At 43.8% G+C, this 27331-nt stretch overlaps 1 protein-coding gene across 4 annotated transcripts in view; it reads left to right on the top strand.

The window, feature by feature from the left end:
- Window positions 1–27331, top strand: part of ubxn4 (UBX domain protein 4) — an 85600-nt gene that overhangs the window by 25580 nt on the left and 32689 nt on the right. For all 4 annotated transcript variants that reach the window (XM_061287418.1, XM_061287416.1, XM_061287417.1 and 1 more), the window contains exons 3-7: window positions 3086–3114; window positions 3279–3397; window positions 4020–4200; window positions 23183–23279; window positions 23362–23392. In XM_061287418.1, coding sequence (XP_061143402.1) covers window positions 3086–3114; window positions 3279–3397; window positions 4020–4200; window positions 23183–23279; window positions 23362–23392 — 457 coding nt within the window. The remainder of the gene's footprint in view (window positions 1–3085; window positions 3115–3278; window positions 3398–4019; window positions 4201–23182; window positions 23280–23361; window positions 23393–27331) is intronic.

Below are 27331 nucleotides of genomic sequence, written 5' to 3'. Positions count from 1 at the left end.
TTAGCATACCTATCTTTTAGCCTGTTGTTGCTCGTTCATGTCTGTTCTTGGTGTTCGATTTTGTTGAATAAATTTCCCCCCCAAAATGCGACTTATACTCCGGAGCGACTTACCGTTTTTTGCCATGTATAGTGTGCCCCCATGTATAATACGCACCCTAAAAATGGCATGCTGATGCTGGAAAAAAGCCTGTACCCATGTATAATACGCACCCAATTTTTATGAATTTTTGTTTATGAATCTTTTTATTTTTTTTATTTTTTCCCAATGATCGTCACACACGCAGGGAGGCAATGGGTCCCATTTTTATAGTCTTTGGTATGGTCTTAACTAGGCTGGATGTAATTTTTTTGTTGGCGTTGATTTCTCCGACTGCCCATAAACGCACCACCGCGCTCCGTGCGCGCACGGGAAAGAGGCGTGCGGACGTGAAAAAGGCGGCTCTGTATGGGAGAGACGTTGAAGAGGAATAAAAACACCCTTGGAAACCAAAACTTGGTGATTTCAAGTTTCATTTCGAGGGACATTTGTCACGTCTCGTCCCCAGTTTTGCTATGTGTCTAGGTTGCCATGGTTTCTGTTCGCGTCGCCCCTCTCTTCCTGTGTCACCTCAATCGATGTAACGTGTTTTGTATTTAAGTCCTGTCTGCCCCTCGCTCACCGTCGGATCATTGCATGTGTTACTGTCATGATGTCTGTTAGCTTTCTGTTCCTGTCTTTGGTAATGTCACCCTGTCTTTTTGTTCCACGACTTTGTCGGTCAGTCCTGTTGTTGGTTTTGTTTTCTAAAAAAAAAAAAAAAAAAAAAAGTAAAGTAAAAATTTTTTGTACCCATGTATAATGCGCACCCCAGATTTTAGGACAATAAATTCGGTAAATTTTGCGCACTATACACGGAAAAAAACGGTATGTTTCTTTTCACGTTATTGTGCATTTTATGGCTAATGCGACCTGTATTCCGAGGGACTTTTAATCCGAAAATTACGGTACACCTTTTTTACCAACTAACATGGACACAACAAACAACTTTTTTTCATTTTGGAACACGAATGTACATCATGAGAGTAGTCATCTTCAGCCAGTCGTCTGGGGGAGTCACTCATGCAGTCAAGTCATGTATTTTTTTTGTGTGGTGTGTGGGGCGGGGGCGTCGCAAATCACGTTTTCAGGACATTGACGCCGAAAGAGGCATTCGTATTTTCAAGATGGAGCTACACTATTCGCATTAATCAGTAGTAGCATTAAGATTAATTTTACAGTACATAGTAGAAAAAAGTGTTTTCTCCTGGAAAAAGAAAATATCCAATCCAAAGAAACATTTGGAGTGGCAACAGGCTGTGTGAAGTGGAAGTGCAACTAATGCAGGAGATAAATAAGGCATTTATCACATCAGCAGCATGTCGGATGACGCATCTGAGGAAGACTGGAGACACAGTTGAAACTGTAACCAGATAACATCTAAAACGTTTTCACTTTTCTAAACCGAAAAAGTGCCTTATATAAAATACGGAGACATAAGGAATCTTATCGAAATAATGCAGGAGAACCCAGAACTATAAATTGCTTTATTGAGTCATCTTAATGTTTTTTTAAAGTTTTTGTATTTTATTTTTGAATAATGCACATGACCAAATTACCGTTTTTTTCCGTGTATAGTGCGCAAAATTTAATTAATTTATTGTCCTAAAATCTGGGGTGCGCATTATACATGGGTACAAAAAAAAAAAAAATTTTTTTTTTTAATTTTTTTTTTTTTTTAAGTCCCAATGATCGTCACACACGCAGGGAGGCAATGGGTCCCATTTTTATAGTCTTTGGTATGGTCTTAACTAGGCTGGATGTAATTTTTTTTTGTTGGCGTTGATTTCTCCGACTGCCCATAAACGCACCACCGCGCTCCGTGTGCGCACGGGAAAGACCAATGGAACAAGGCAGTGTTGTGAAATAAAATATTACCTGTAATACGCATTTTGTTATTTGCTGATTGAAACTGCTAATTAAACTGTGAATTGAAACTAATAGGAAGAAAACAAGTCTCGCTCTTTATATAGCTGACGTGTCTTGCGCAGCCGTTCTGTGCATTTTATTTCACAACACTTTGCCTTGTTCCTTTCTTCTCTGCTGTTCACTTCAAACACGCTCCATGCGACTGCAATGCTCTCGTATCAGACGCTTGCTCGATCACCTGCTCGTTTGCTGTCTGTCACAATGTACCCTACACAAATCCGAAACATTTGTTGCGGCTCCGAGTCACGACGAGGGGCAAGTTCTGGTTTCCAAGGGTGTTTTTATTCCTCTTCAACGTCTCTCCCATACAGAGACGCCTTTTTCACGTCCGCAAGCGTCTTTCCCGTGAGCGCACGGAGCGCGGTGGTGCGTTTACGGGCAGTCAGAGAAATCAACGCCAACAAAAAAAATTACATCCAGCCTAGTTAAGACCTTACCAAAGACTATAAAAATGGGACCCATTGCCTCCCTGCGTGTGTGACGATCATTGGGACTTAAAAAAAAAAAAAAAAAAAAAATTCAAAAAATTTATAAAAATTGGGTGCGTACTATACATGGGTACAGGCTTTTTTCCAGCATCAGCATGCCATTTTTAGGGTGCGTATTATACATGGGGGCGCACTATACACGGAAAAAAACGGTAGTTTGCTGATGTACTTGAACTGTTTTTTTCTTTTTTCATCAAGCACCTTTCACGAATAATAATGTGGATTTCACATCTTCTCATCTTAGTGTATTCAAGTGATTGCAACAGATGCACGACAGTTTTGTCATGTCGTAGAATTCAAATCCTACATTTTGGGACTTTTGTAAAATATTAGATAAAAATGCGATTAATTAGTTTATGTACAAATCTTGTAATTAATCAGATTAATTTTTAATTGCCTGACAGCACTAACAAAAACACTTCAATAAAATATAAAGCTAACTCAGTCTTTGTGATTCATTAGATTAATCAATTACAAATCCTGTAATAAATTTGGTTAAGTTTTTATTCGCCTCACAGCACTACTTAAAATGTAAAATTGAATGTGTTATTTATTATTTCACTTATCTACTTTTCTGCCTTTTCCCACAGTGAAACCTGTGTGCAGTTCTCACAGATCTGTATCTTTTTTTCATTGCTCTTCTCCAACCCAGAATTTACATGAACATATAGTATGGTACATTGTTAAGGTAATAAGAATTATAATTATATGTGCAGTTTGTATGCATAAAAACAGAACATTTAATGTGCTCTGAGCGTATTCTTTAACAATATCCGAATGCAGATCCAGTGGTGTGTGTTCCTTCAAGTTTTTTTATTGGGGAGAATGGCGTTCCTTTGGAGGTCATTGCCGGCAGTGTGTCTGCCGAAGAACTACGAATTAGAATTGACCAAGTACGACAGGTATGCAACGTAATTTCGTTTTGTGTGCACTGAGTGTTTACAAAATGACAAAGTCTGTCTAAGTCTAAGGTAGGAGCCCTGATTTTGGATTGTACATTTTCCTATCTCATGCCTTGTTCCTACAAATGAGTCTGGTCTCAGGCCACTCCTATCATGTCCTTGCCGTCTTCAACTCTTCACATCCGATGATGGAAACGCTATGAAAATGAAATGACAAAATGACTGATGATTACAGTATGGTTTGGAAAAAATGACGGATTGACAATGATAAATGGGTCCCCAGGCCGCTGATGAATGACTAATAGAAATTTTGTAGATTGCCCACCTCTTCCGATCACGTGATTGGGTCAGGACATCGGTATTATTTGTAATTTATGTAGCATCACAGTCATCATACATTTTTTTTGTCTTGCATTTTGATGCAGAAACAGCATTACTAAATGTTCACATGAAACTTAAAATTTGTCGTTGGGGCTGAACTGTCATTTTTGTCCAACATCAACAACAGTCCTTTTCACCTAGGACTATTAATGAGCAAAGAATTAAAGAAAATGGCGATTTGCTAAGAATTCATTAATACACTTGTCGAAATAACAGTTGCTAAGTCAGTGTCTTTTTTCAGATGCATGCGGAAAAAATTGGCACTCGAATGGGGTCGCAAGAGACAGCCACTACTTTGATGACCAGTCCAACACAACCTACCATGGCTGCACTCTCAGCTCCTTCTGTGCCTGTCATATCCCCAGAAGAATTGATTAGGCCCTCTGCATTGGAAGACATAGACCCTAGAGAGGCAGCAATAGGTAAGAATGTCGAGTGTTCGACTTTACTGTAGTTCTATTTTCACTCTTGCATTCTGTAATACTCATGGGATACGCATAGGACGGTAACCGGTTTCACGGTATTATAAAATACCATGATATTAAAAAGCTACGGTTTGATAACTGAGTATTTGCTCTTGACAGAGCTACTTTCTCATCTAAAAGTGCAGCGCTCCCTACCCCGCCTTCCCTGGCTCACTTTGCGACACACTGCCATAAATCAGTTGCACTTAAAAACTGAAAGCTGCTTCAAGTGGTGAAGAAACACTATAACCCCCTGCCAAAAGAACATAGTCTGAGGCCAAGGTTTGGTTCTTCAAATAAACTGGAAAGTGTGCAACAGGCCATGAATGAGCCTATGCAATCATGTACCGTAATTTTCGGACTATAAGTCGCACCCGAGTATAAGTCGCACCAGCCATAAAATGCCCCAAAAAGTGAAAAAAACATATATATGTATATAAGTCGCTCCTGAGTATAAGTTGCCCCCCCCCCCCCACCCAAACTATGAAAAAAACCCGCGATTTATAGTCCGAAAATTACGGTAGTTATTTTGCTTTTTATGCTAACATGTACTATAATGACACATTTGTATTTCATCACATGCACACGCACGCCGTGCTGGCCAAAAGTATTGGCACCCCAGCAATTCTGTCATAAGTTAATTACTCCCAGAAAAATATTGAAATTATAAATGCTTTAATATTAAAATGTTTGTTTTGTTTGTCTTTTTTGTAAAACTACAAAAACAATTGTCAAAAAAGCCAAATTGGATATAATTCCACACCAAACATAAAAAAGGGGGTAGACAAAAGTATTGTAACCCTTTGAAAATCATCTGATGCTTCTCTAATTTGTGTACTTAACACTTGCAGCCAGTTAAAATGGATTAAAGTTGACTCAGCCTCTGTCCTGTGTCCTTGTGTGTACCACGTTGAGCATGGACAAAAGAAAGAAGACCAAAGAACTGTCTGAGGACTTGAAAGCAAAATAGTGAGTAAGCATAGGCTATCTCAAGGCTACAAGTTCATTTCCAAAGACCTGGATGTTCCTGTCTACCGTGAGTGTCATCAAGAAGTTTGAAGCTCATGGCACTCGTAATGTCGGGCCCAGTGTGAGAAACTGGGTCTCCTTCAGAGGTCATGGGTCTTTCAGCAAGATAATGACCCAAAACACACTTCAAAAAGCACTAGAAAATGGTTTGAGGAAAAGAACTGGAGACTAAATTGGCCAGCAATAAGTCCAGAATAGAACACCTGTGGAGAGATCTCAAAATGGCAGTTTGGAGAAGGCACCCTTCAAGTCTCAGGGAACTGGAGCAGTTTGCCAAAGACGAATGGTCTAAAACTCCAGCAGAGCATTGTAAGAAACTCAGTGGTGGTTACCAGAAGTTCGCAGTTATTTTGTCTAAAGGTTGAGCTACCAGGTATTACGCTAAGGGTGCCAATACTTTTGTCTGGCTTATTTTTGGAGTTTTGTGTGAAATGACAATTGATTTGACTTGTTTTTTCCATTTTCTTTTGTGTTTTTTCATTGAAAGCAAAATAAATGAAGATAATACCAAATCATTTGTAATTGCAATCATTTTCTGAAAGAAAGTGAACATTATCTGACAGAATTGTAAGGGTGCCAATACCTAGCACCGTTTTTTTTTGTTTTTTTTCCGGGCAAAGCCTCGTACCCCAGCAACAGAAGAGCCACATCCAAAGCTTCAGATTTGAGTTACCGTATTTTCCGCCCTATTAGGCGCACCGGGGTATAAGGCGCACCTTCAATGAACAGCCCATTTTAAAACTTTGTCCATATATAAGGCGCACCGGACTATAAGGCGCATAAAATAGAAGCTTTACTGCAACAAACTGATGTTGACTAGGGTTGCGGTATGCACCCACTAGCCAATAACCAACGAGCCCTCTGTAAACAATCGCGTTTTTCAAACGATCTCCTATAAATGATTGGAACTGACTAAAGTTCAATCTAACGCATTGGTACTACTTACCTGTTTCCCTTCCATATCGATCCGTAGATTTACTCGAAACATTAACAGAGCAGCCTATTTTGACATGAAATAGCCTCGCGCGTATAGCAGCTATCGTTATAGCATTAGCCATCCGCAAAAACCCATGACCTTCAGCTCGCAATCTCCCATGAGCCTCAGCAAAGTGTAAACAATCGCGTCTCTCAAACGAGCTCTTATACATAGAATGATCAGAACTGACTAAAGTTCGATCTAACGCATTGGTACTACTTACCTATGTTTCCCTTCCATATCGATCCGTAGATTTACTCGAAAGATTAACAGAGCAGCCTATTTTCACATGAAATGGCCTCGCGCGTATAGCAGCTATTGTTATAGCATTAGCCATCCGCAAAAACCCATGACCCTCAGCTCGCAATCTCCCATGAGCCTCAGCAAAGTGTAAACAATCGCGTCTCTCAAACGAGCTCCTATAAAATGATCAGAACTGACTAAAGTTCGATCTAACGCATTGGTACTACTTACCTATGTTTCCCTTCTATATCGATCCGTAGATTTACTCGAAACATGAACAGAGCGGCCTATTTTGACATGAAATAGCCTCGCGCGTATAGCAGCTATCGTTATAGCATTAGCCATCCGCAAAAACCCATGACCCTCAGCTCGCAATCTCCCATGAGTCTCAGCAAAGTGTAAACAATCGCGTTTCTTAAACAAGCTCCTATAAAATGATCAGAACTGACGAAAGTTCGATCTAACGCATTGGTACTACTTACCTATGTTTCCCTTATCGATCCGTAGATTTACTCGAAACATTAACGGAGCAGCCTATTTTGAAATGAAATAGCCTCGCGGTTACAACAGCTATTCGGTGACGCCCCCTGACTACAGTTACCGTAATGCTGGGAAGCGATGCGACCTTGTAATTTACTAGTCGTACTAAAACGTACTAAAACATTTTGGCAGAGCACTGTGTACAACCAGTCTGGATCAACAAATTCATCACTTGATCCATATGTAAGGCGCACCGGACTATAAGGCGCACTGTTTTTTAGGTTTTTAGGTGCGCCTTATAGGGCGGAAAACACGGTATCTCTTATTAATGTTCTATTCTCTCATGTTCTGTGTATTGTTTTAAAATAAAATTAGTTCCGTGGAAAAGATTTTCTTTTCTGTTTTGTTTTTTTTAAATACAAACTTTAAAAAATAAATATTTGGGCCACGATATTGTGAAACCGTGATTTTTTTGCCCAAGGTTATCATACCGTCAGAAACTCGTACTGCTCCATGCCTACGTACGACTTTTTCCATATTTTGGGTACCGCAAAACAAAAGGTTTTGTTTTTGCCTTTCACACACAACTTAGTCAATTAAAAAAAAAAAGTTGTGGAATAGGTAGGCAAAATATGAACAATTGAAAGTTGGAACGGGTTGAATCGGTTGAAAAACGTAGAAATTAGAAGTGAAAAATAAAATTTTGTGAAATTTTGCGCAAATTTTAAACGTGTAAATGTGAACTTTGTTTTAATTACCGTTTTTTTCCGTGTATAGTGCGCAAAATTTAACGAATTTATTGTCCTAAAATCTGGGGTGCGCATTATACATGGGTACAAAAAATTTTTACTTTACTTTTTTTTAAATTTTTTTTTTTTAGAAAACAAAACCAACAGGACTGACCGACAAAGAAAAAGACAGGGTGACATTACCAAAGACAGGAACAGAAAGCAAACAGACATCATGACAGTAACACATGCAATGATCCGACGGTGAGCGAGGGGCAGACAGGACTTAAATACAAAACACGTTACATCGATTCAGGTGACACAGGAAGAGAGGGGCGACGCAAACAGAAACTATGGCAACCTAGACACATAACAAAACTGGGGACGAGACGTGACAAATGTCCCTCGAAATGAAACTTGAAATCACCAAGTTTTGGTTTCCAAGGGTGTTTTTATTCCTCTTCAACGTCTCTCCCATACAGAGCCGCCTTTTTCACGTCCGCACGCCTCTTTCCCGTGCGCGCACGGAGCGCGGTGGTGCGTTTATGGGCAGTCGGAGAAATCAACGCCAACAAAAAAAATTACATCCAGCCTAGTTAAGACCATACCAAAGACTATAAAAATGGGACCCATTGCCTCCCTGCGTGTGTGACGATCATTGGGACTTAAAAAAAATAAAAAATAAATAAATAAAAATTCATAAAAAAAATTCATAAAAATTGGGTGCGTATTATACATGGGTACAGGCTTTTTTCCAGCATCAGCATGCCATTTTTAGGGTGCGTATTATACATGGGGGCGCACTATACACGGAAAAAAACGGTAGTTAATGTTGGGATTGTACCCAATGTGATTTGAATGTGCTAAATGATGTGAATTTTAAACTGGAACGACGTAAATGTGAAATGTTAAATCTGTCCTTAAGAATGAATGGGGAAAAATATGCAGGAAATTTGTGAATTTTGTGAAAAGAGAACATTTTTAGAATGAAAAAAATGTAAGCAATGGTTTCATGAATATTTGAATAAGTTAAAACTGGAACTGAGTGAATCGGTTGAAGTATGTGGAACTACTTAAGAGTAAAAAAAGTGGGGGGAATAGAATTGTTGAATAACAATAGTGTGAAGGCCTTTGCCTTCACACAAGAATAATAATAAAGTGAATAGTGTAGAATAACATATGTGTGAAGGCCATCGCCTTCACACAATAATGTATTGCGCTTTGCAATGCATTATGGCACAGGTGTCAAACTCAAGGCCCGGGGGCCAGATATGGCTCGCCACATCATTTTATGTGGCCCGTGTCAAACGGGCACTTTTTATCAAAGTGCCTCCGGCTCCCCAGTAACGGGTTCAATAAGCCGGGGCGGAGGGACTCGTCCGTAGCTGACCACCCGAGTTAAATTAATTCTACCAGAATCAATGTAATTTCTATACGACGCCAACCCCTTTCAAGTCATCCGACGCGCAAGCCGAGTAACTCAAGTCGCCGGTATGACCGCGCCGTAATGACCGCGCCGTAATGATGGCTCCCTTCGGTTGTTTGATGCTGGTATTACGTTACGGATATTTTTTAGATGCCTTTGTTAAGACCTCAAGGATTCGTTAATTCACTAGAGCGCCCTCGCCCTAGCTGAGCTCAAGATAACTACTTCGAACCAGATCTGATAATTCCTGATGTTAAGGATTAAAGCTGTCTTCACTTTAAAAAGAATTGAACGGATTTAAAGAATGACTATGATAGGGAAATAAAGACATTTTAAAGTTGTAATTACCGCATATAACACCATGCTCGACATAGTTAATATGAAATAATCGATACCGAATTAAGGCTCAAGAAGAGATTTAATGAATAAGCAAGAAAAAGAATTGCAAGTCGAAAAAACAAAATAACAAGACTCACCCAGACAGAACAAGAGAGGAGACTAAAGGTCTAAAATCCTATTTGGTTGAACAAGTCGAGTGATCGGCTCTCCTTTGTTCCAAAATCCGAATTCTGTTTAAAAAAGAGGAAAGGTCTGGCCATGAGGAGAAAGTAAAAGTGGCGACTTCCCCTTTTCTGCCCGGTGGATTTCTCCCCTGCTTTCCTCAAAGCTTAAAATTTGACAAAGTCCAATTTGAAGTCTCTGGAAATTCATCTTAGTAGATTTTGGTTCAATCTCAAAAAGAATGCAAAATCCATCTTCGTTCTTTTACTCCGGGCAGCATCACGGCAATCACCCTGACTAGGAAGAAACGCGCCCGCTCTGTGTCCGGGCAACCTATTTATAGGCTTCTGGCAATGGCTAATCGGAATCACATCATCCGGCACGTCAGGTGGCCTTCCTGGAAGTTTCTGGAAGTTTCGAGAATGTTCCTTAGCTGATGCCTGTCCAGGCCGGCTAGAAACCACTGGTTGTCTTGGCAACCTTGCTTCAAGCAGCAATCACCGGAAACAGATGTTTCCTGTTTTGCTCGTTCTTTACTTTTAGTATTAGCCCTTAAGTCTCCTCTCAACTTAATGCATTCAGGTATGGATGGAACACCAATGTTAAATACAGGTTGAACAAAACATTGCAACATGAATCACATATATCTTGTCTAATAAAGATCAATCTCAACACATAATAGTACTTAACACAATAATGGGTTCTTCCAACCTAAACACATATATTGATATTGCTCAAGCTGTTGCATCTTAAAATTATGGCATAGCAAATTCATATTCCAAACAGGTCGTGTCCTCCCAATTGCTAACTATTTAATTTGTTAGATTTGTTCATTTCCATCAGGTCACCCCTATGTCAAGCTTTAACACCATCTCCTGGTGAAATTTTGAACTACTACATGTTTTGGGATAGCCAATGTGCCTGGGCCAAATTCACTACCTAAGTTTACACCATCTCGTACCTCCATGTCACTTGACACCCGCAAAGACAAATTGTGCATCAAATTTGTGTGTCATTACTAGAATTGCAAATTGTCTTCACTTTTAATCGTAGTTTTTACTCGTCTGATTTGAAAACGAGTTATTTGTCAGTTGGTTTTGTAGCTTTTACTGTATATAATAAGAGGTGCTCATACCGTCTTTTCCCATGTATAATGCGCAAAATCTAACCAATTTATTATCCTAAAATCTGGGGTGCGCATTATACATGGGTACAACAATTTTTGAAGAAAATCTCCCTCGAAATAAAACTTGAAATTACCTTTCTTCTTGTTTGTTGTCAATCGGGCATCGCATTCAGCCATCCTGCCCAACACACTTGGTCAGTAAAATTCATAATTGACGACACATCGTTTGATGCGATGGTGCAATCCTTGATGGTGTGTTGTCAAATATTTTGTTTTTTAATCTCCATCGCAGACCGGATATCATACTGTACTGTCTGTATGCACACTGGCTCTTATTTGTTGTGTTATCTGTTTATTTATTATTTATTATTACTCTTATTATTTATTGTTTGTGCCTTTTTGTTTATGATGTTTTTTACTTTTGCGCTATGCTTGCTGGCTCCGTTTTGCTCCTCTTATTTATTGTGTTATCTGTTTATTTTTTATTCATCACTCTTACTATTGATTGTTTGATTTTTTGCCTTCTTGTTTTTATATTGTGTCGCGTACTTGTATGTCTATCGTGTTATGTGTCTCGTCACCGTGGGATAGAGAAAAACATAATTTCGGTCTCTTTGTGTGTTGTGACATGTGGAGAGATTGACAATAAAGCTGACTTTGACTTTGACTTTGATACGGAGGCCGCCATGACAGTATGCGCAGAACGGATGCGCAAGACATGTCAGCTATATAAAGAGCGAGACTTCGGTTCTCTACCTATGTTTGTTGTCAATCGCGCATCGCATTCAGCCATCCTGCCCAACACACTTAGTCAGTAAAATTCATAATTGACGACACCTCGTTTGATGCGATGGTGCAATCCTTGATGGTCTGTTATTGTCAAATATTGTTTGTTTTTTAATCTCCATCGCAAACCAGATATCATACGGAGGCAGCCATTACAGATGCGCAGAACGGATGCGCAAGACACGTCAGCTATATAAAGAGCGAGACTTCAGTTCCCTACCTAAATGCGTATTACAGGTAATATTTTATTTCACACTTTGCCTTGTTCCTTTCTTCTCTGCTGTTCACTTCGAACACGCTCCATATGAACACAATGCTCTCGTATCAGACGCTTGCTCGATCACCTGCTTGTTTGCTGTCACAATGTACCCTACACAAATCCGAAAGATTTGTTGCCGCTTCGAGTCACGACGAGGGGCAAGTTTTGGTTTCCAAGGGTGGTTTTATTCCTCTTCAACTTCTCTCCCATATAGAGCCACCTTTTTCACATGTCCGCACGTCACTTTCCTCTCTTCATTTTAACCTAACTGATCGTGCCTTTCTGGGAGGTCGGAGAAATCAACGCCAACACAAAAAAATACATCCAGCCTAGTTAAGAAATCACCAGAAAGATCACCATGACAATTGTGAATAATAAATAAACAATTATTATATATATTATATATATCCATCCATCCATCCATCCATCTTCTTCCGCTTATCCGGGGTCAGGTCGCGGGGGCAGCAGCTTCAGGAGTGACTCCCAGATTTCCCCTCTCCCCAGCCACTTCATCCCCGGGGATCCCAAGGCGTTCCCAGGCCAGCTGAGAGTCTCTCCAGCGCGTCCTGGGTCGTCCCCGGGGTCTCGTACCGGTGGGACATGTCCGGAACACCTCCCCAGGGAGGCGTCTAGGAGGCATCCTGATGAGATGCCCGAGCCACCTCATCTGGCTCCTCTCAACGTGGAGGAGTAGGGACTCTACTCCGAGTCTCTCCCGGTCTCTAAGGGAGAGCCCGGACATCCTGCCGAGAAAACTCATTTCGGCCGCTTGTATCCGGGATCTCGTTCTTTCGGTCACGACCCATAGCTCGTGACCATAGGTGAGGGTAGGAGCGTAAATCGACCGGTAAATTGAGAGCTTTGCCTTTCACGACGGACCGGTACAGAGTCCACATTGCTGCCGACGCTGAACCGATCCGCCTGTCGATCTCGCGCTCCATCCTCCCCTCACTCGTGAACAAGACCCCAAGATACTTAAACTCCTCCACTTGGGGCAGGATCTCATCCCCGATCCGGAGAGGGCATTCCACCCTTTTCCGATCGAGGACCATGGACTCGGATTTGGAGGTGCTGACCCTCATCTCGACCGCTTCACACTCGGCTGCGAACCGCTCCAGTGAGAGCTGGAGATCACGGCCTGAAGAAGCCAACAGCACCATGTCGTCTGCAAAAAGCAGAGACGCCATGCTGAGGTCCCCAAACCGGACACCCTCAACGCCTCGGCTGCGCCTAGAAATTCTGTCCATATAAATTATGAACAGAATCTGTGACAAAGGGCAGCCTTGGCTGAGTCCAACCCTCACTGGGAACGAATCGGACTTACTGCCGGAAATGCGGACCAAACTCTGGCATCGGTGATACAGGGACCGAACCGCCCTTATCAGTTGGCTCGGTACCCCGTACTCCCGAAGCACCCCCCACAGAACCTCCCGAGGGACACGGTCGAACGCCTTCTCTAAGTCCACAAAACACATGTGGACTGGTTGGGCGAACTCCCATGCACCCTCGAGGATCCTGCTGAGGGTGAAGAGCTGGTCCATATTTCCACGGCCAAGACGAAAGCCACACTGTTCCTCCTGAATCTGAGGTTCGACCTCCCGACGGACCCTCCTCTCCAGCACCCCTGAATAGACCTTACCGGTGAGGCTGAGGAGTGTAATTCCCCTGTAATTGGAACACACCCTCCGGTCCCCCTTCTTAAAGAGGGGAACCACCACCCCAGTCTGCCAATCCAGAGGCACTGTCCCCAATGTCCACGCGATGTTGTAGAGACGTGTCAGCCATGACAGCCCCACAACATCCAGAGCCCTTAAGAAATCCGGGCGGATCTCATCCACCCCCGGGGCCCTGCCACCGAGGAGTTTTTTTAACTACCTCATTGACTTCGACCCCAGAGATTGGAGAGTCCGCCTCAGAGTCCCCAAGCCCTGCTTCCGCAATGGAAGGCGTGTAGGTGGAATTGAGGAGGTCTTCGAAGTATTCTCCCCACGACACACGACATCCCGAGTCGAGGTCAGCAGCACGCCATCTCCACTGTAAACAGTGTTGACGTTGCACTGCTTCCCCCTCCTGAGACGCCGGATGGTGGACCAGAATTTCCTCGAAGCCATCCGGAAGTCATTCTCCATGGCCTTGCCAAACTCCTCCTACGCCCGGGTTTTTGCCTCAGCAACCGCCGAAGCCGCGTTCCGCTTGGCTATCTGGTACCTGTCAGCTGCCTCCGGAGTCCCGCAGGCCAAAACGGCCAAACGATAAGACTCCTTCTTCAGCTTGACGGCATCCCTTACCGCCGGTGTCCACCAGCGGGTTCGGGGATTGCCGCCACGACAGGCACCAATGACCTTACGGCCACAGCTTCAGTCGGCCGCCTCAACAATGGAGGCGCGGAACAAGGTCCACTCGGACTCAATGTCCACTCGGACTCAATGTCCCCCGCCTCCCCTGGGACGTGGAAAAAGCTCTGCCGGAGGTGGGAGTTGAAGCTCTTCCTGACAGGGGGGGGATTCTGCCAGACGTTCTCAGCAGACCCTCACAGAGCGTTTGAGTCTGCCAGGTCGGACCGGCATCTTCCCCCACCATCGGAGCCAACCCACCACCAACTGTGATCAGTTGACAGCTCCGCCCCTCTCTTCGCCCGAGTGTCCAAAACATGCGGCCGCAAATCCGATGACACAACCTCAACGTCGATCATCGAACTGCGGCCTAGGGTGTCCTGGTGCCAAGTCCACACATGGACACCCTTATGTTTGAACATGGTGTTCATTATAGAAAATCCGTGTCGAGCACAGAAGTCCAATAATAAAACACCGCTCGGGTTCAGATCGGGGGGGGCCGTTCCTCCCAATCACGCCCTTCCCGGTCTCACTGTCATTGCCCACGCGAGCATTGAAGTCACCCAGTAGAACGATGGAGTCCCCAGAAAGATCGCTCTCCAGCACTTCCTCCAGGGACCCCAAGAAGGGTGGGTACTCTGAGCTGCCGTTTGGTGCATAGACACAAACAACAGTCAGGACCCGTCCCCCCACCCGAAGGCGGAGGGAGGCTACCCTCTCGTTCACCAGGGTGAACCCCAATGGGCAGGCGCCCAGCCGGGGGGCAATAAGTATACCCACACCTGCTCGACGCCTCTCACCGTGGGCAACTCCAGAGTGGAAGAGAGTCCAGCCCCTCTCGAGAGGGCTTGTACAGGAACCCAAACTGTGCGTGCACACCAGCTCGGGCTCCTTTCCAGCCAGAGAGGTGACATTCCATGTCCCAAGAGCCAGCTTCTGCAGCCGGGGATCAGACCGCCAAGGTCCCTGCCTTTGGCCGCCGCCCAGCTCACACTGCACCCGCCCCCTTTGGCCCCTCCCACAAGTGGTGAGCCCATGGGAAGGGGGACCCACGTTTCCTTTTCGGGCTGTGCCTGGCGGGCGAAGGCCCGGCCACCAGACGCTCGCCTTCGAGCCCCGCCTCCAAGCCTGGCTCCAGAGGGGGGCCCCTGTGACCCGCGTCCGGGCGAGGGAAAACGAGATCCATCTATTTTCTTCGTCATAAGGGGCTCGTGTGAGCCGTGCTTTGTCTGGCCCCTCACCTAGGACCCGTTTGCCATGGGTGACCCTACCAGGGGCATGAAGCCCCAGACAACATGGCTCCTAGGATAATAGGAGCACGCACACCAGGATAAGGTAACGACTCACGGAGGGGTATTAATGTTTTTTTCCGTGTATAATGCGCCCCCATGTATAATACGCACCCTAAAAATGGCATGCTGATGCTGGAAAAAAGCCTGTACCCATGTATAATACGCACCCAATTTTTATGATTTTTTTTTTTTTTTCTTTAAGTCCCAATGATCGTCACACACGCAGGGAGGCAATGGGTCCCATTTTTATAGTCTTTGGTATGGTCTTAACTAGGCTGGATGTAATTTTTTTTGTTAGCGTTGATTTCTCCGACTGCCCATAAACGCACCACCGCGCTCCGTGCGCGCACGGGAAAGAGGCGTGCGGACGTGAAAAAGGCGGCTCTGTATGGGAGAGACGTTGAAGAGGAATAAAAACACCCTTGGAAACCAAAACTTGCCCCTCGTCGTGACTTGGAGCCGCAACAAATGTTTCGGATTTGTGTAGGGTACATTGTGACAGACGGCAAACTAGCAGGTGATCGAGCGAGCGTCTGATACAAGAGCATTGCGGTCGTATGGAGCGTGTTTGAAATGAACAGCAGAGACGAAAGGAACAAGGAAAAGTGTTGTGAAATAAAATATTACCTGTAATACGCATTTTGTTATTTGCTGATTGAAACTGCTAATTAAACTGTGAATTGAAACTAATAGGTGGAGAACTGAACTCTCGCTCTTTATATAGCTGACGTGTCTTGCGCAACCGTTCTGCGCATCTGTAATGGCGGCCTCCGTATGACGTCCGGTCCGCGATGGAGATTAAAAAACAAACAATATTTGACAATAACACACCATCGAGGATTGCACCATCGCATCAAACGATGTGTCGTCAATTATGAATTTTACTAAGTGTGTTGGGCAGGATGGCTGAATGCGATGCGCGATTGACAACAAACAAGAAGAAAGGTGAGTTTTATTTCGGGGGAGATTTGTCATGTCTCGTCCCCAGTTTTGCTATGTGTCTAGGTTGCCATAGTTTCTGTTCGCGTCACCCCGCTCTTCCTGTGTCATCTCAATCGATGTAACGTGTTTTGTATTTAAGTCCTGTCTGCCCCTCGCTCACCGTTGGATCATTGCATGTGTTACTGTCATTCTGTTCCTGTCTTTGGTAATGTCACCCTGTCTTTTTGTTCCACGACTTTGTCGGCCAGTCCTGTTGTTGGTTTTGTTGTACCATGACTTTCTTTTAAAAAAAATAAAAAAATAAAAAATTGAAAAAAAAAAATTTAAACATTTTTTTGTACCCATGTATAATACGCACCCCAGATTTTAGGACAATAAATTAGTTAAATATTGCGCACTATACACGGAAAAAAACGGTAGTTGAAGTCTATGGAGTGAGTGAGCAGTGATTCCAGTGAGAAGGGAGTTGCAGTAGTCAAGCCGGTATGAGATGAAGACGTGGATGAGGGCAGTGCCGGATTTTGGCGATGCGTCGGAGGTGGAAGTAGGAGGTCTTAACAACTGAGCTAACATGAGGGTGGAAGGACAGTGTTTGGTCAGAAATAATGCCAAGGTTGCGTGCCAGAGGGGAGGGAGTGATGTTTGAGGAGTCAATGGTGAGTGTGATGGATCCAGTTTTATTAAGGGAGGATTTAGTGCCTATGAGAAGGAGCTCTGTTTTGTCACTGTTGAGTTTGAAAAAGTTGTGGGTCAGCCATGTTTTTATGTAGAGATGCAGGTTTCAAAGTGGGTGAGGGAAGGGTTACGGGTTGGTGTGGTACGTATATAGATCTGGGTGTCATCAGCTTAGCAGTGGAAGTCCTGATTGAGTTTACGGATGACATTACCAAGGGGAAAAAGGTAACAGATGAATAGGAGGGGGCCAAGTGTAACTGGGGAGAGGATAGATGAGTGACCGGAGAGAGAGATGAACTGGTTTCTGTTGGCGAGATAGGTGAGCCAGTCGAGTGCAGTGCCCTCAACACCTAGTTGGCACAGCCTTTGGAGGAGGATGGAATGGTTCACAGTGTCAAAGGATGTGCTAAGTTCAAGTAGTAGTAGGATGTTGAGGGCACCAGAGTCTGCGTGACTTTAACAAGAGCTGTTTCGGTGCTATGAAGTGGGCGGAATCCGGACAGGGAAGGGTTCATAGAGATTGTTGGACTGGAGATGGGTGTGGAGTTGGGCGGAGACAATGCGTTCAAGGGTTTTGGAAAGGAATGAAAGGTTGGAGATGGGACGGTAGTTGGAGAGGTTGAGTGGGTCCAAGGTTGGCTATTTGAAGACAGGGGTGATGGCTGCAATTTTATAGACAGTGGGAAAGTGGCCAAGGGATAGAGACTGATTAAAAAGGGTGGTGAGCTGAGGGAGGAGGACAGGGAGGCAGGCCTTAGTTAAGGTCGTTGGAAGGGGTCGAAAGAGCAGGTGGTTGTCTTAGATGCGGTGATGATGTCTAGGATGGTGGACGAGTCGACAAGGGAGAAGGCAGTGAGAGAGGGGAAGGGCGGGAGGTCAAGAAGGGGAGGTGAGGGAGGAGGAGTTAATGATGGTGTCGGTCAGAGAACTGTCGATTTGGTAGATTTTGTTGTTAAAGTTGACAAGGAAGGAATTACAGAGGGCGGGTGAGGAGGGTGGCTTGGTGGCCGGTGGCTGGAGCAATTTGTTGACGGTGGAGAACAGTATGCGGGGGTTCCGGTTGGTGTTATTAATGAGAGATGAGAAGTACCGTTTTTTTCCGTGTATAGTGCGCAAAATTTAACGAAATTATTGTCCTAAAATCTGGGGTGCGCATTATACATGGGTACAAATTTAAAAAAAAATTTTCTTTTTTTTTAGAAAACAAAACCAACAACAGGACTGACCGACAAAGTCGTGGAACAAAAAGACAGGGTGACATTACCAAAGACAGGAACAGAAAGCAAACAGACATCATGACAGTAACACATGCAATGATCCGACGGTGAGCGAGGGGCAGACAGGACTTAAATACAAAACACGTTACATCGATTGAGGTGACACCGGAAGAGAGGGGCGACGCGAACAGAAACTATGGCAACCTAGACACATAGCAAAACTGGGGACGAGACGTGACAAATGTCCCTCGAAATGAAACTTGAAATCACCAAGTTTTGGTCTAAGGGTGTTTTTATTCCTCTTCAACGTCTCTCCCATACAGAGCCGCCTTTTTCACGTCCGCACGCCTCTTTCCCGTGCGCGCACGGAGCGCGGTGGTGCGTTTATGGGCAGTCGGAGAAATCAACGCCAACAAAAAAAATTACATCCAGCCTAGTTAAGACCATACCAAAGACTATAAAAATGGGACCCATTGCCTCCCTATGATCATTGGGACTTAAAAAAAAAAAAATTCATAAAAAAAATTCATAAAAATTGGGTGCGTGTTATACATGGGTACAGGCTTTTTCCAGCATCAGCATGCCATTTTTAGGGTGCGTATTATACATGGGGGCGCACTATACACGGAAAAAAACGGTAAGCAGATTTAGCAGCAAGAAGAGCATCACAATAGGAGGAGATGTGTTGTTTGAAGGTTTCGGCATGGACGATGAGGCGGGTTCTTTTGTAGAGGCGTTCGAGTTGACGGCCAGTTTGTTTCATGGAGCGGAGTTACGGGGTATACCAAGGGGCAGAGTTAGTGAATGTAACAGAGGAAGTTTTCCAGGGGGCTAGGGAATCAAGGGAGTCAGAAAGGATGTTGTTGAGCATGGTGGCAAGGTCATCAGGAGAGGAAGGAGTGGGGTCAGAGGGAAGGGCAGAGGATAAGAGCTGGCAAAGCGTGATTGGGTTTACAGTCTTGATGTTGCGGTAGGAGATGGTGCGTTTTCTGGATTTATGAGGCGAGGGTAGAGGGGCGGAGAAGAGGATGCAGAGATGATCTGACAGCGGAAAGGTCAGAGGACGGGGGTTGGATGTGAGTGGAAAGGAGGAGCATACCATATCCAGAGTGTAGCCTTTGGTGTGGGTGGGGAAGTTGATGTGCTGGGTGAGATGAAAGCAGTCCAGAAGGGAGATGAAGTCAGACGTCAGTGGAGCAGTTGGCTGGTCGATGTGGATGTTGAAGTCACCGATGAGTAGGAGGCGATAGGAGACTGAGGATACGATGGTGAGGAGTTCAGAGAGTTGAGAAAGAACAGACGAATGTGACTTTGGGGGGCGGTAGATAAAAACAGCAGTAGTAGAGTTGGGGAGGGAAAAAGCGAGATATTCAAAGGATGAAATAGATGGGAGGTTGAGGTCCAATTCAGTGATGGGTAGGGACCGCTTATGGAGGACAGCAATACCACCTCCACGCCCAGAGATGCGGGATTTGGCGATGTAGCTGTAGTTGGACGGAGTGGCTTGGTTGAGAGTAAACAATTCCAGGGGCTGTTGCCATGTTTCACAGAGAAGGAGCAGATCCAAGTTATTGTCCAATAGTAGTTCAAAAATAACTACTGATTTGTTGGAGAGGGAGCGACAGTTCAGCAGCGCGAGGGAGATGGATGAAGGAGCGGGAGTGGGGGAGCAAAGATTGTTGAGGTTGACAGTACGGGAGGTGGGGGTGACGGGAGGTGGGAGGGATAGTCCAGAAAGAGGGGATGGGTGAGCTATCAGGGAAATGTCGGTTAAAAGATAGTCCGGAGCTACGGTGGATGTAGCGGCGACGGCGGAGGATCCCAGCCTTGCTGGCACCTGAGGCAGCAGCAGCAGGAAGATGTTGATTATTGTTGAGATGATGAAGATCAGCAGCAGTGTAGACAATTGGATGAGAAGTTGGTGGAATAGAAGCCCGGTGATAATTTATGAGGAGATGAGACGTTACAGTAGCTGGGAATAATCCAGATAAAATGGCAGAAGTGGCTAGTAGCTGGTTAGCTAGAAGTTGGTAGGCAGTGAAATGCATGGAAGCAGCAGTGGACCGAGTCGTGATGTTGGTGGAGTGGGTGGTGGTGGTGTTCAATCCCGACTGTACCCGTACAAACGGCATAGTATTCTTTTGTTCAGACAAGTTGCAAGGTCTTACCTTAGTAGTTTTTCCTGACAGTTTCAGCAGTAACTTCCCCCTTCATCAGAGAGTGAAGGCCATCAGCTACACGGAGGAGCATGGAAAGCAGCAATGCTAGCAGAAGAAATGAAAATTGAACATTTTCAAGGAGGTCCGTCCGTCTTGGTACTTTCGTTTCATGAAACGGTGTGTGGTTGTGTTAAAGAGGGAAGTGTGGCCGTGGATTTGCAGTGCGCCCCGTGTGTGTGTGTGGGGGGGGGTGAAGACAGGACAAGTTTGGTTAATTATTACAGGTTACATTCCAACATAATCATAGGACCAAACTAATCTATCAACCCTAACAGCTCCCGCTTCATTTTTAAATTTGCACGCTTGTATGCTTGTGTGTGTGTGTGTGTTGTTGTTGTTGCCATGAGAACGTTAAATGGGGAAGTGTGGGCGTGAACTTGTAGTGGGCCGTGTGTGTGTGTGTGTGTGCGTGTGTGTGTATGCGTGTGTGTGTAAGTGTGTTAGGTGGATGTAGTTGAGAGCGCCATGAGAACGTTAAAGGGGTAAGTGTGGCCGTGGATTCTATATCTAAAACCCGCGCCCTGTGTGTGTGTTAAACACAGTCATGGCACACAGCTGAGACTGGTTGTTGTACGTGCAGGTGTTAGTCTGCACACACAGATCCTTACAAAAACTGATGTATGATGTGACAGTGTCAGTGAGTTAATGCAAGTCTGAAGTTGCAGCTTCAAAAACTCCTCAATCGGTGCAGTCAAAGTAGGCTTGGAGGTCCTGCCTTGACTCCACTGTCCACTTCCTCACAGTCCTCACCACAAGCTTAGAAGGTTTTAGTTTCTGCCTGTAGGCCGGGATCAGATGAACTAGACAGTGGTCCGAGAGTCCTAAAGCTAACTCCACGGCATGGTGGAGGGGTGCGTCCGTTAAGCCACGTTTCAACAAAACACAGAGCGGCTGATCTGCTGAAGTCTGTGTTCCTTGAATTGAGGAGCAGCAGTTCGTCCATCTTGTTCGCCAGGGAGCGAACATTCGCCAGATGAATTGACGGTAGGGCAGAACGGAACCCTCTTTGGCTCAGCTTTCAAAGTCAAAGTCAAAGTCAGCTTTATTGTCAATCTCTCCACATGTCACAACACACAAAGAGACCGAAATTACGTTTTTCTCTATCCCACGGTGACGAGACACATAACACGATAGACATACATGTACGCGACACAATATAAAAACAAGAAGGCAAAAATTCAAACAATCAATAGTAAGAGTGATGAATAAATAATAAATAAACAGATAACACAATAAATAACGGAGCCAGCAAGCATAGCGCAAAAGTAAAAAACATCATAAACAAATGGCACAAACAATAAATAAGAGTAATAACAAATAATAAATAATAAGAGCCAGTGTGCATTCAGACAGTTCAGACAGTGAAAGTACAGGACGCTACGCAGAACGGGGGAGCGAGTTCAGGATCCTAACAGCCTGGAGTATGAAGCTGTTTGAGAGTCTGGAGGTGCGGGAGCGCAGGCTTCTGTACCTCTTCCCAGAGGGCAGAAGCTCGAACAAAGAGTGAGCGGGGTGACTCGCATCACTCACAATCGTGGTCGCCTTGCGGGTGAGATGGGAGGTGTAAATGTCCTTCAAGGAGGGGAGCGAAACACCAGCAATCTTACCAGCCGTGTTCACTATGCGCTGCAGGGCCTTCAAGTTGTAGTCAGTGCAGCCGCCACCCCAAACAGCAATACAGCTGGAGAGGACGCTCTCAATGGTGCCGCGGTAAAATGCAGTGGTCCTTTACGAGGGCTCCAGTGTGTTTTTCGTGTCGTCTTCGTCGTGCAAGCTTGTATAGCACTGCCGCTCCAGCTAAAATCTCCGACAAACAGTGGATCAGAGAGAAAATACCAGAAGACTGTCCGATGTTTAACAGCACTTCTGTTGTAAAAGCGATCCGGGATGGACAGCAGAGGACACAGAAAACACACAAAATAAGACAAAGTAATAGAGAGCGACTCACCGTGGCGGCCATCCGCGGCGCCATCAGTACAGTCCACCTGTTAAAAGTGGGGAAAATTCATTTGTTGCATAGCACTTTCTAACCAAAGCACTAGTCTCAGTCACACACATACCCCATCTCTCTCATTCTTGTGTATGCTCTTCAAATCTGTCAATCGCGTGTTGAGGGCTATAGCTACCTTCAGCCATCTGTTGTTGATGTTGGGCATGCGTGTGTGTATGACATTTGAGAAGGTAGTCATAAACGTTATCAAACAGCCTGGATCCTCATCAGATCCATAACCTGGTTGAGATGAGATGAGTGCAGCGAGTACCACAGACCATGTAACAGCTCTCACCTCAGAGCAGCTCGGTCACATATCTTCAGTGGAACGAAATATGGCAATAATGAACTCTCATCACTATTGACGTGTATGTTAGTGTGTGAGTGAATGAGAGACAGTAGTGAAGGGATAGGGAGAGAGAGGTGAGAAGGGGGAGTGAATGAGAGGTGAGGTGTGTGAAAGAGCGATAGAGAGATATGAGAGGGAAGGAAAGGTGAGTGCGTTTGTGTCTGTCGTGTGGTCTGCGTGTGTGTTCGCATGTGTATGTGTCCCCTCTCCCTTTGAAACAAGTGTCATCGAACACGATGGACAGGTAAATGAGAAAGAAAAGTGCATGACACATCTTTTGTCTGGATTTTTCTTAGTATTTCAATTAATAATTTTAATTCACGTCCAGCCTTTTATTCTTATATCTGCCATGTCTTTTAATCATTGCAGCTGCGTGTCGCCAGTCAGCTGTGACCACTGCAGCGAGTGAATATCCACATCCTACAAATGTATCTTTTATCAGTGAAGCAAATCCAGATATGAAAAGGTAACAGCAAACCTGCAAACTGGCTTTTAATTACCTTGACCTCAGAATATTAATGATGTTTTATCTGGAACCTGGATATCAGGCATCGGAGAAAGACAACGTTGGAGAATGAGGTAAGGAAAATATCTTAGAGAACACTGATGCACTGGACTCTATGGATGTGTAAAATAAAATCTGTATACCGTATTTTCCGGACTGTAAGTCACAGTTTTTTTGTCATAGTTTGGCCGGGAGTCCGACTTAAACTCAGGAGGGACTTGTATGTGAAATTATCTACACATTATTACTTGATCATTACCACATTGCTTCCTAACTAGTATATCTTTTCCCATGTTATTTTCACAATAAACCGCATGAGTGCGCTCTAGGCCTGTGGAATAATTGGAACTGCAACTGACAATGAGTCTGACGTCAACAACATAGAAGACAAAGCGCCGCATCTACTTCCGGAGTCAGCAGAGTTTTTTATCAGTGACACAGAGGACGAAGATTTTGATGGATTTAAGGATTTATGTACAGTGACACGGATGGTTCTATAAACTTATTTATGTTATAGTTATTTAAATAACTCTTAATATGTCACGTCAGGCATGTTCTCAGTTCCTCGTTTGTGTTTATCTAACGTTAGCGTACCGTACCGTTAGCCTGTTGTTGCCGATTCATGTCTTTTCCTGGTGTCTGATTTTGTCAAATACATTTCCCCCAATAAGGCGACTCATACTCCAGTGCGACTTATGCAAAGGTTTGGGCACCCCTGATTATTTTCAAGATTTTTCTTTATAAATCATTGGTTGTTCGGATCAGCAATTTCAGTTAAATATATCGTATAGCAGACAAACAAAAGTAGGCAGGTGCATAAATTTGGGCACCCCAACAGAAAAATGTCATCAATATTTAGTAGATCCTTTTGCAGAAATAACAGCCTCTGAACACTTCTTACAGTTTCTAATGAGAGTCTGGATTCTGGTTGAATGTATTTTTGACCATTCCTCTTGTAAATTGACGACAATACTTTCCTTGCGTTGTCGGAGGATGCAACGCATACAGAAAGCATTCATCACGCAGTGTGTGTGAAATAAGATTTACCGTATTTTCCGGACTATAAAGCGCACCTAAAAACCTAAAATTTTCTCCAAAGCCGACAGTGCGCTTTATAGTCCGGTGCACCTTATATATGGACCAAATTCCTAAATTTAAACTGGCCCGAAGCATTGTGTCATGAGTTGCCCACTGAAGACTATGAAAAAGACTATGGATCATTATTTTGTGATTATAAAGTAATTTGTTGCGTCTGAAGTTGAAATAAAAAATATAAAATGGAGAATGATTTGATTTGGATTAAAAATCTGACATTATGTATTAATGGTGCGCCTTATAGTCCGGTGCGCCTTATATAAGGACAGTTTTGAAATAGGCCATTCATTGAAGGTGCGCCTTATAGTCCGGTGCGCCTTATAGTCCGGAAAATACGGTACTTGAAAAAGTGTGTAGGCCTTCATGATTTTAAAACACAAAGTTTGTGAATCTTTGCAAAACATTGTTGCCGTGGCAACACAGAGTTCCCCAAGAAAACAGTGCTATGTTTAAGTGTCTAAAGATGCACTAAAACTAGGGGTGTAACAATACATCGATACTATGGGTGTAACGATTAGGGGTGTAAATCGCGGGTTTTGTCACGATACGATATAATATCGATATAAAGAACTACGATACGATATTTGCCGATATCTTAAAGCCTGCTGCGATTCATTCACGATATATCGCGATATAGTGCTCTACGATCGATTATTTTTTTTTTTAAATAAAAAATATAGAACAATATCCTGATTTACAACAATTCATACGCAAAATCAACAAGGTACTGCAAACTCTTTATTTAGGAAATTACAAGAGTATTGTAGTATACAAATTGCTTACTTTAACACTGAACTTTGATGTCGTGTTTTTTCTTTAAATGTGCGGCGAGATTTGTGCTCCCTGAATATTTGATCACCGCATGGCAGGATTTACAAACTGCACGTGTCTTGTCCGTTGAGCCATCTTTTCTTTGGAATCCAAAGTGCTTCCAAACGAATGACTTGAAGCCTAAAGGGGAGCAAATTTCCTCGTCTTTTTGGACACTAGCCATAGCACCAGCCCAGGAGCCGCGTACTTGTTGTCGACTCCCCTTTCACGTGCCTGCTCTGCTCACAACACGCGCAGTGCGCTCCCGGAAAGAGGAAGCAAGCAACAATAAACTGGATTTCAAAATAAAGTCGCGTCTAATGTCCGAGGTCAAACACGGCGATATAAATCGATGTTTACGTTTAGCATCGATGCCAATAAATCGTAGAGCATTATATCGATTAATCGATGTGTATCGATGAATCGTTACACCCCTAATATATATATATACATATACGTTCATATACATATATATATATATATCCCTGAAGATAGGCCCTATATCTGAAAACGTAATGTTATTACAACCTTGAAAAGGTCGAAAAGTCAAATTGTAACTCTATTAGGGGTGTAACGATTAGGGGTGTAAATCGCGGGTTTTGTCACGATACGATATAATATCGATATAAAGAACTACGATACAATATTTGCCGATATCTTAAAGCCTGCTGCGATTCATTCACGATATATCGCGATATAGTGCTCTACGATCGATTTTTTTTTTTTTTTTTTAATAAAAAATATAGAACAATATCCTGATTTATAACAATTCATACGCAAAATCAACAAGGTACTGCAAACTCTTTATTTAGGAAATGACAAGAGTATTGTAGTATACAAATTGCTTACTTTAACACTGAACTTTGATGTCGTGTTTTTTCTTTAAATGTGCGGCGAGATTTGTGCTCCCTGAATATTTGATCACCGCATGGCAGGATTTACAAAGTGCACGTGTCTTGTCCGTTGAGCCATCTTTTCTTTGGAATCCAAAGTGCTTCCAAACGAATGACTTGAAGCCTAAAGGGGAGCAAATTTCCTCGTCTTTTTGGACACTAGCCATAGCACCAGCCCAGGAGCAGCGTACTAGTTGTCGACTCCCCTTTCACGTGCAGTAACGCCGCGCACTGCTCCCTGCTCCCGGAAAAAGGAAGCAAGCAACAATGAACTGGATTTCAAAATAAAGTCGCGTCTAATGTCCGAGGTCAAACACGGCGATATAAATCGATGTTTACCTTTAGCATCGATGCCAATAAATCGTAGAGCATTATATCGATTATATAATATAATATAATTATATATTAAGGCGCACCTAGAAGCCTTTAATTTTCTCCCCAAAAAACTAAGGTGCGCCTTTTAATAAGGTGTGCGTTTTGTGTGGACCAAATTCCAAAATCTGTACAGTTTTGTGTGGCTTCCGTGTTATATGAAGACTCGATAAACCAATCAGCGAGCACTACGTTTTACATAAATCGGGGCAAAAAACCAATGAGGACTGTACTAGCACGTATAGTACGTATCTCCGCCCCCATTGATGAATCAATACTATCGTTTGTGCAAATCTGTAAAGTTGTTTTGAGAGGCTTTGAGTAACAAATTATATATATTATATCGATTATATAATGCTCTACGATTTATTGGCATCGATGCTAAAGGTAAACATCGATTTATATCGCCGTGTTTGACCTCGGACATTAGACGCGACTTTATTTTGAAATCCAGTTCATTGTTGCTTGCTTCCTCTTTCCGGGAGCAGTGCGCCCGGCGTTGTTGTGTTGTGAGCAGAGCACGCACGTGAAAGGGGAGGGGACAACTAGTACGCGGCTCCTGGGCTGGTGCTATGGCTAGTGTCCAAAAAGACGAGGAAATTTGCTCCCCTTTAGGCTTCAAGTCATTCGTTTGGAAGCACTTTGGATTCCAAAGAAAAGATGGCTCAACGGACAAGACACGTGCAGTTTGTAAATCCTGCCATGCGGGGATCAAATATTCAGGGACCACAAATCTCGCCGCACATTTAAAGAAAAAACACGACATCAAATTTCAGTGTTAAAGTAAGCAATTTGTATACTACAATACTCTTGTAATTTCCTAAATAAAGAGTTTGCAGTACC

Source organism: Syngnathus typhle, linkage group LG9 (assembly GCF_033458585.1).
Source record: "Syngnathus typhle isolate RoL2023-S1 ecotype Sweden linkage group LG9, RoL_Styp_1.0, whole genome shotgun sequence".
Classification (NCBI taxonomy): Eukaryota; Metazoa; Chordata; class Actinopteri; order Syngnathiformes; family Syngnathidae; genus Syngnathus; species Syngnathus typhle.
The sequence above is the reverse complement of the archived record's forward strand: the minus strand, read 5'-3'. Positions and strand labels throughout refer to the sequence as shown.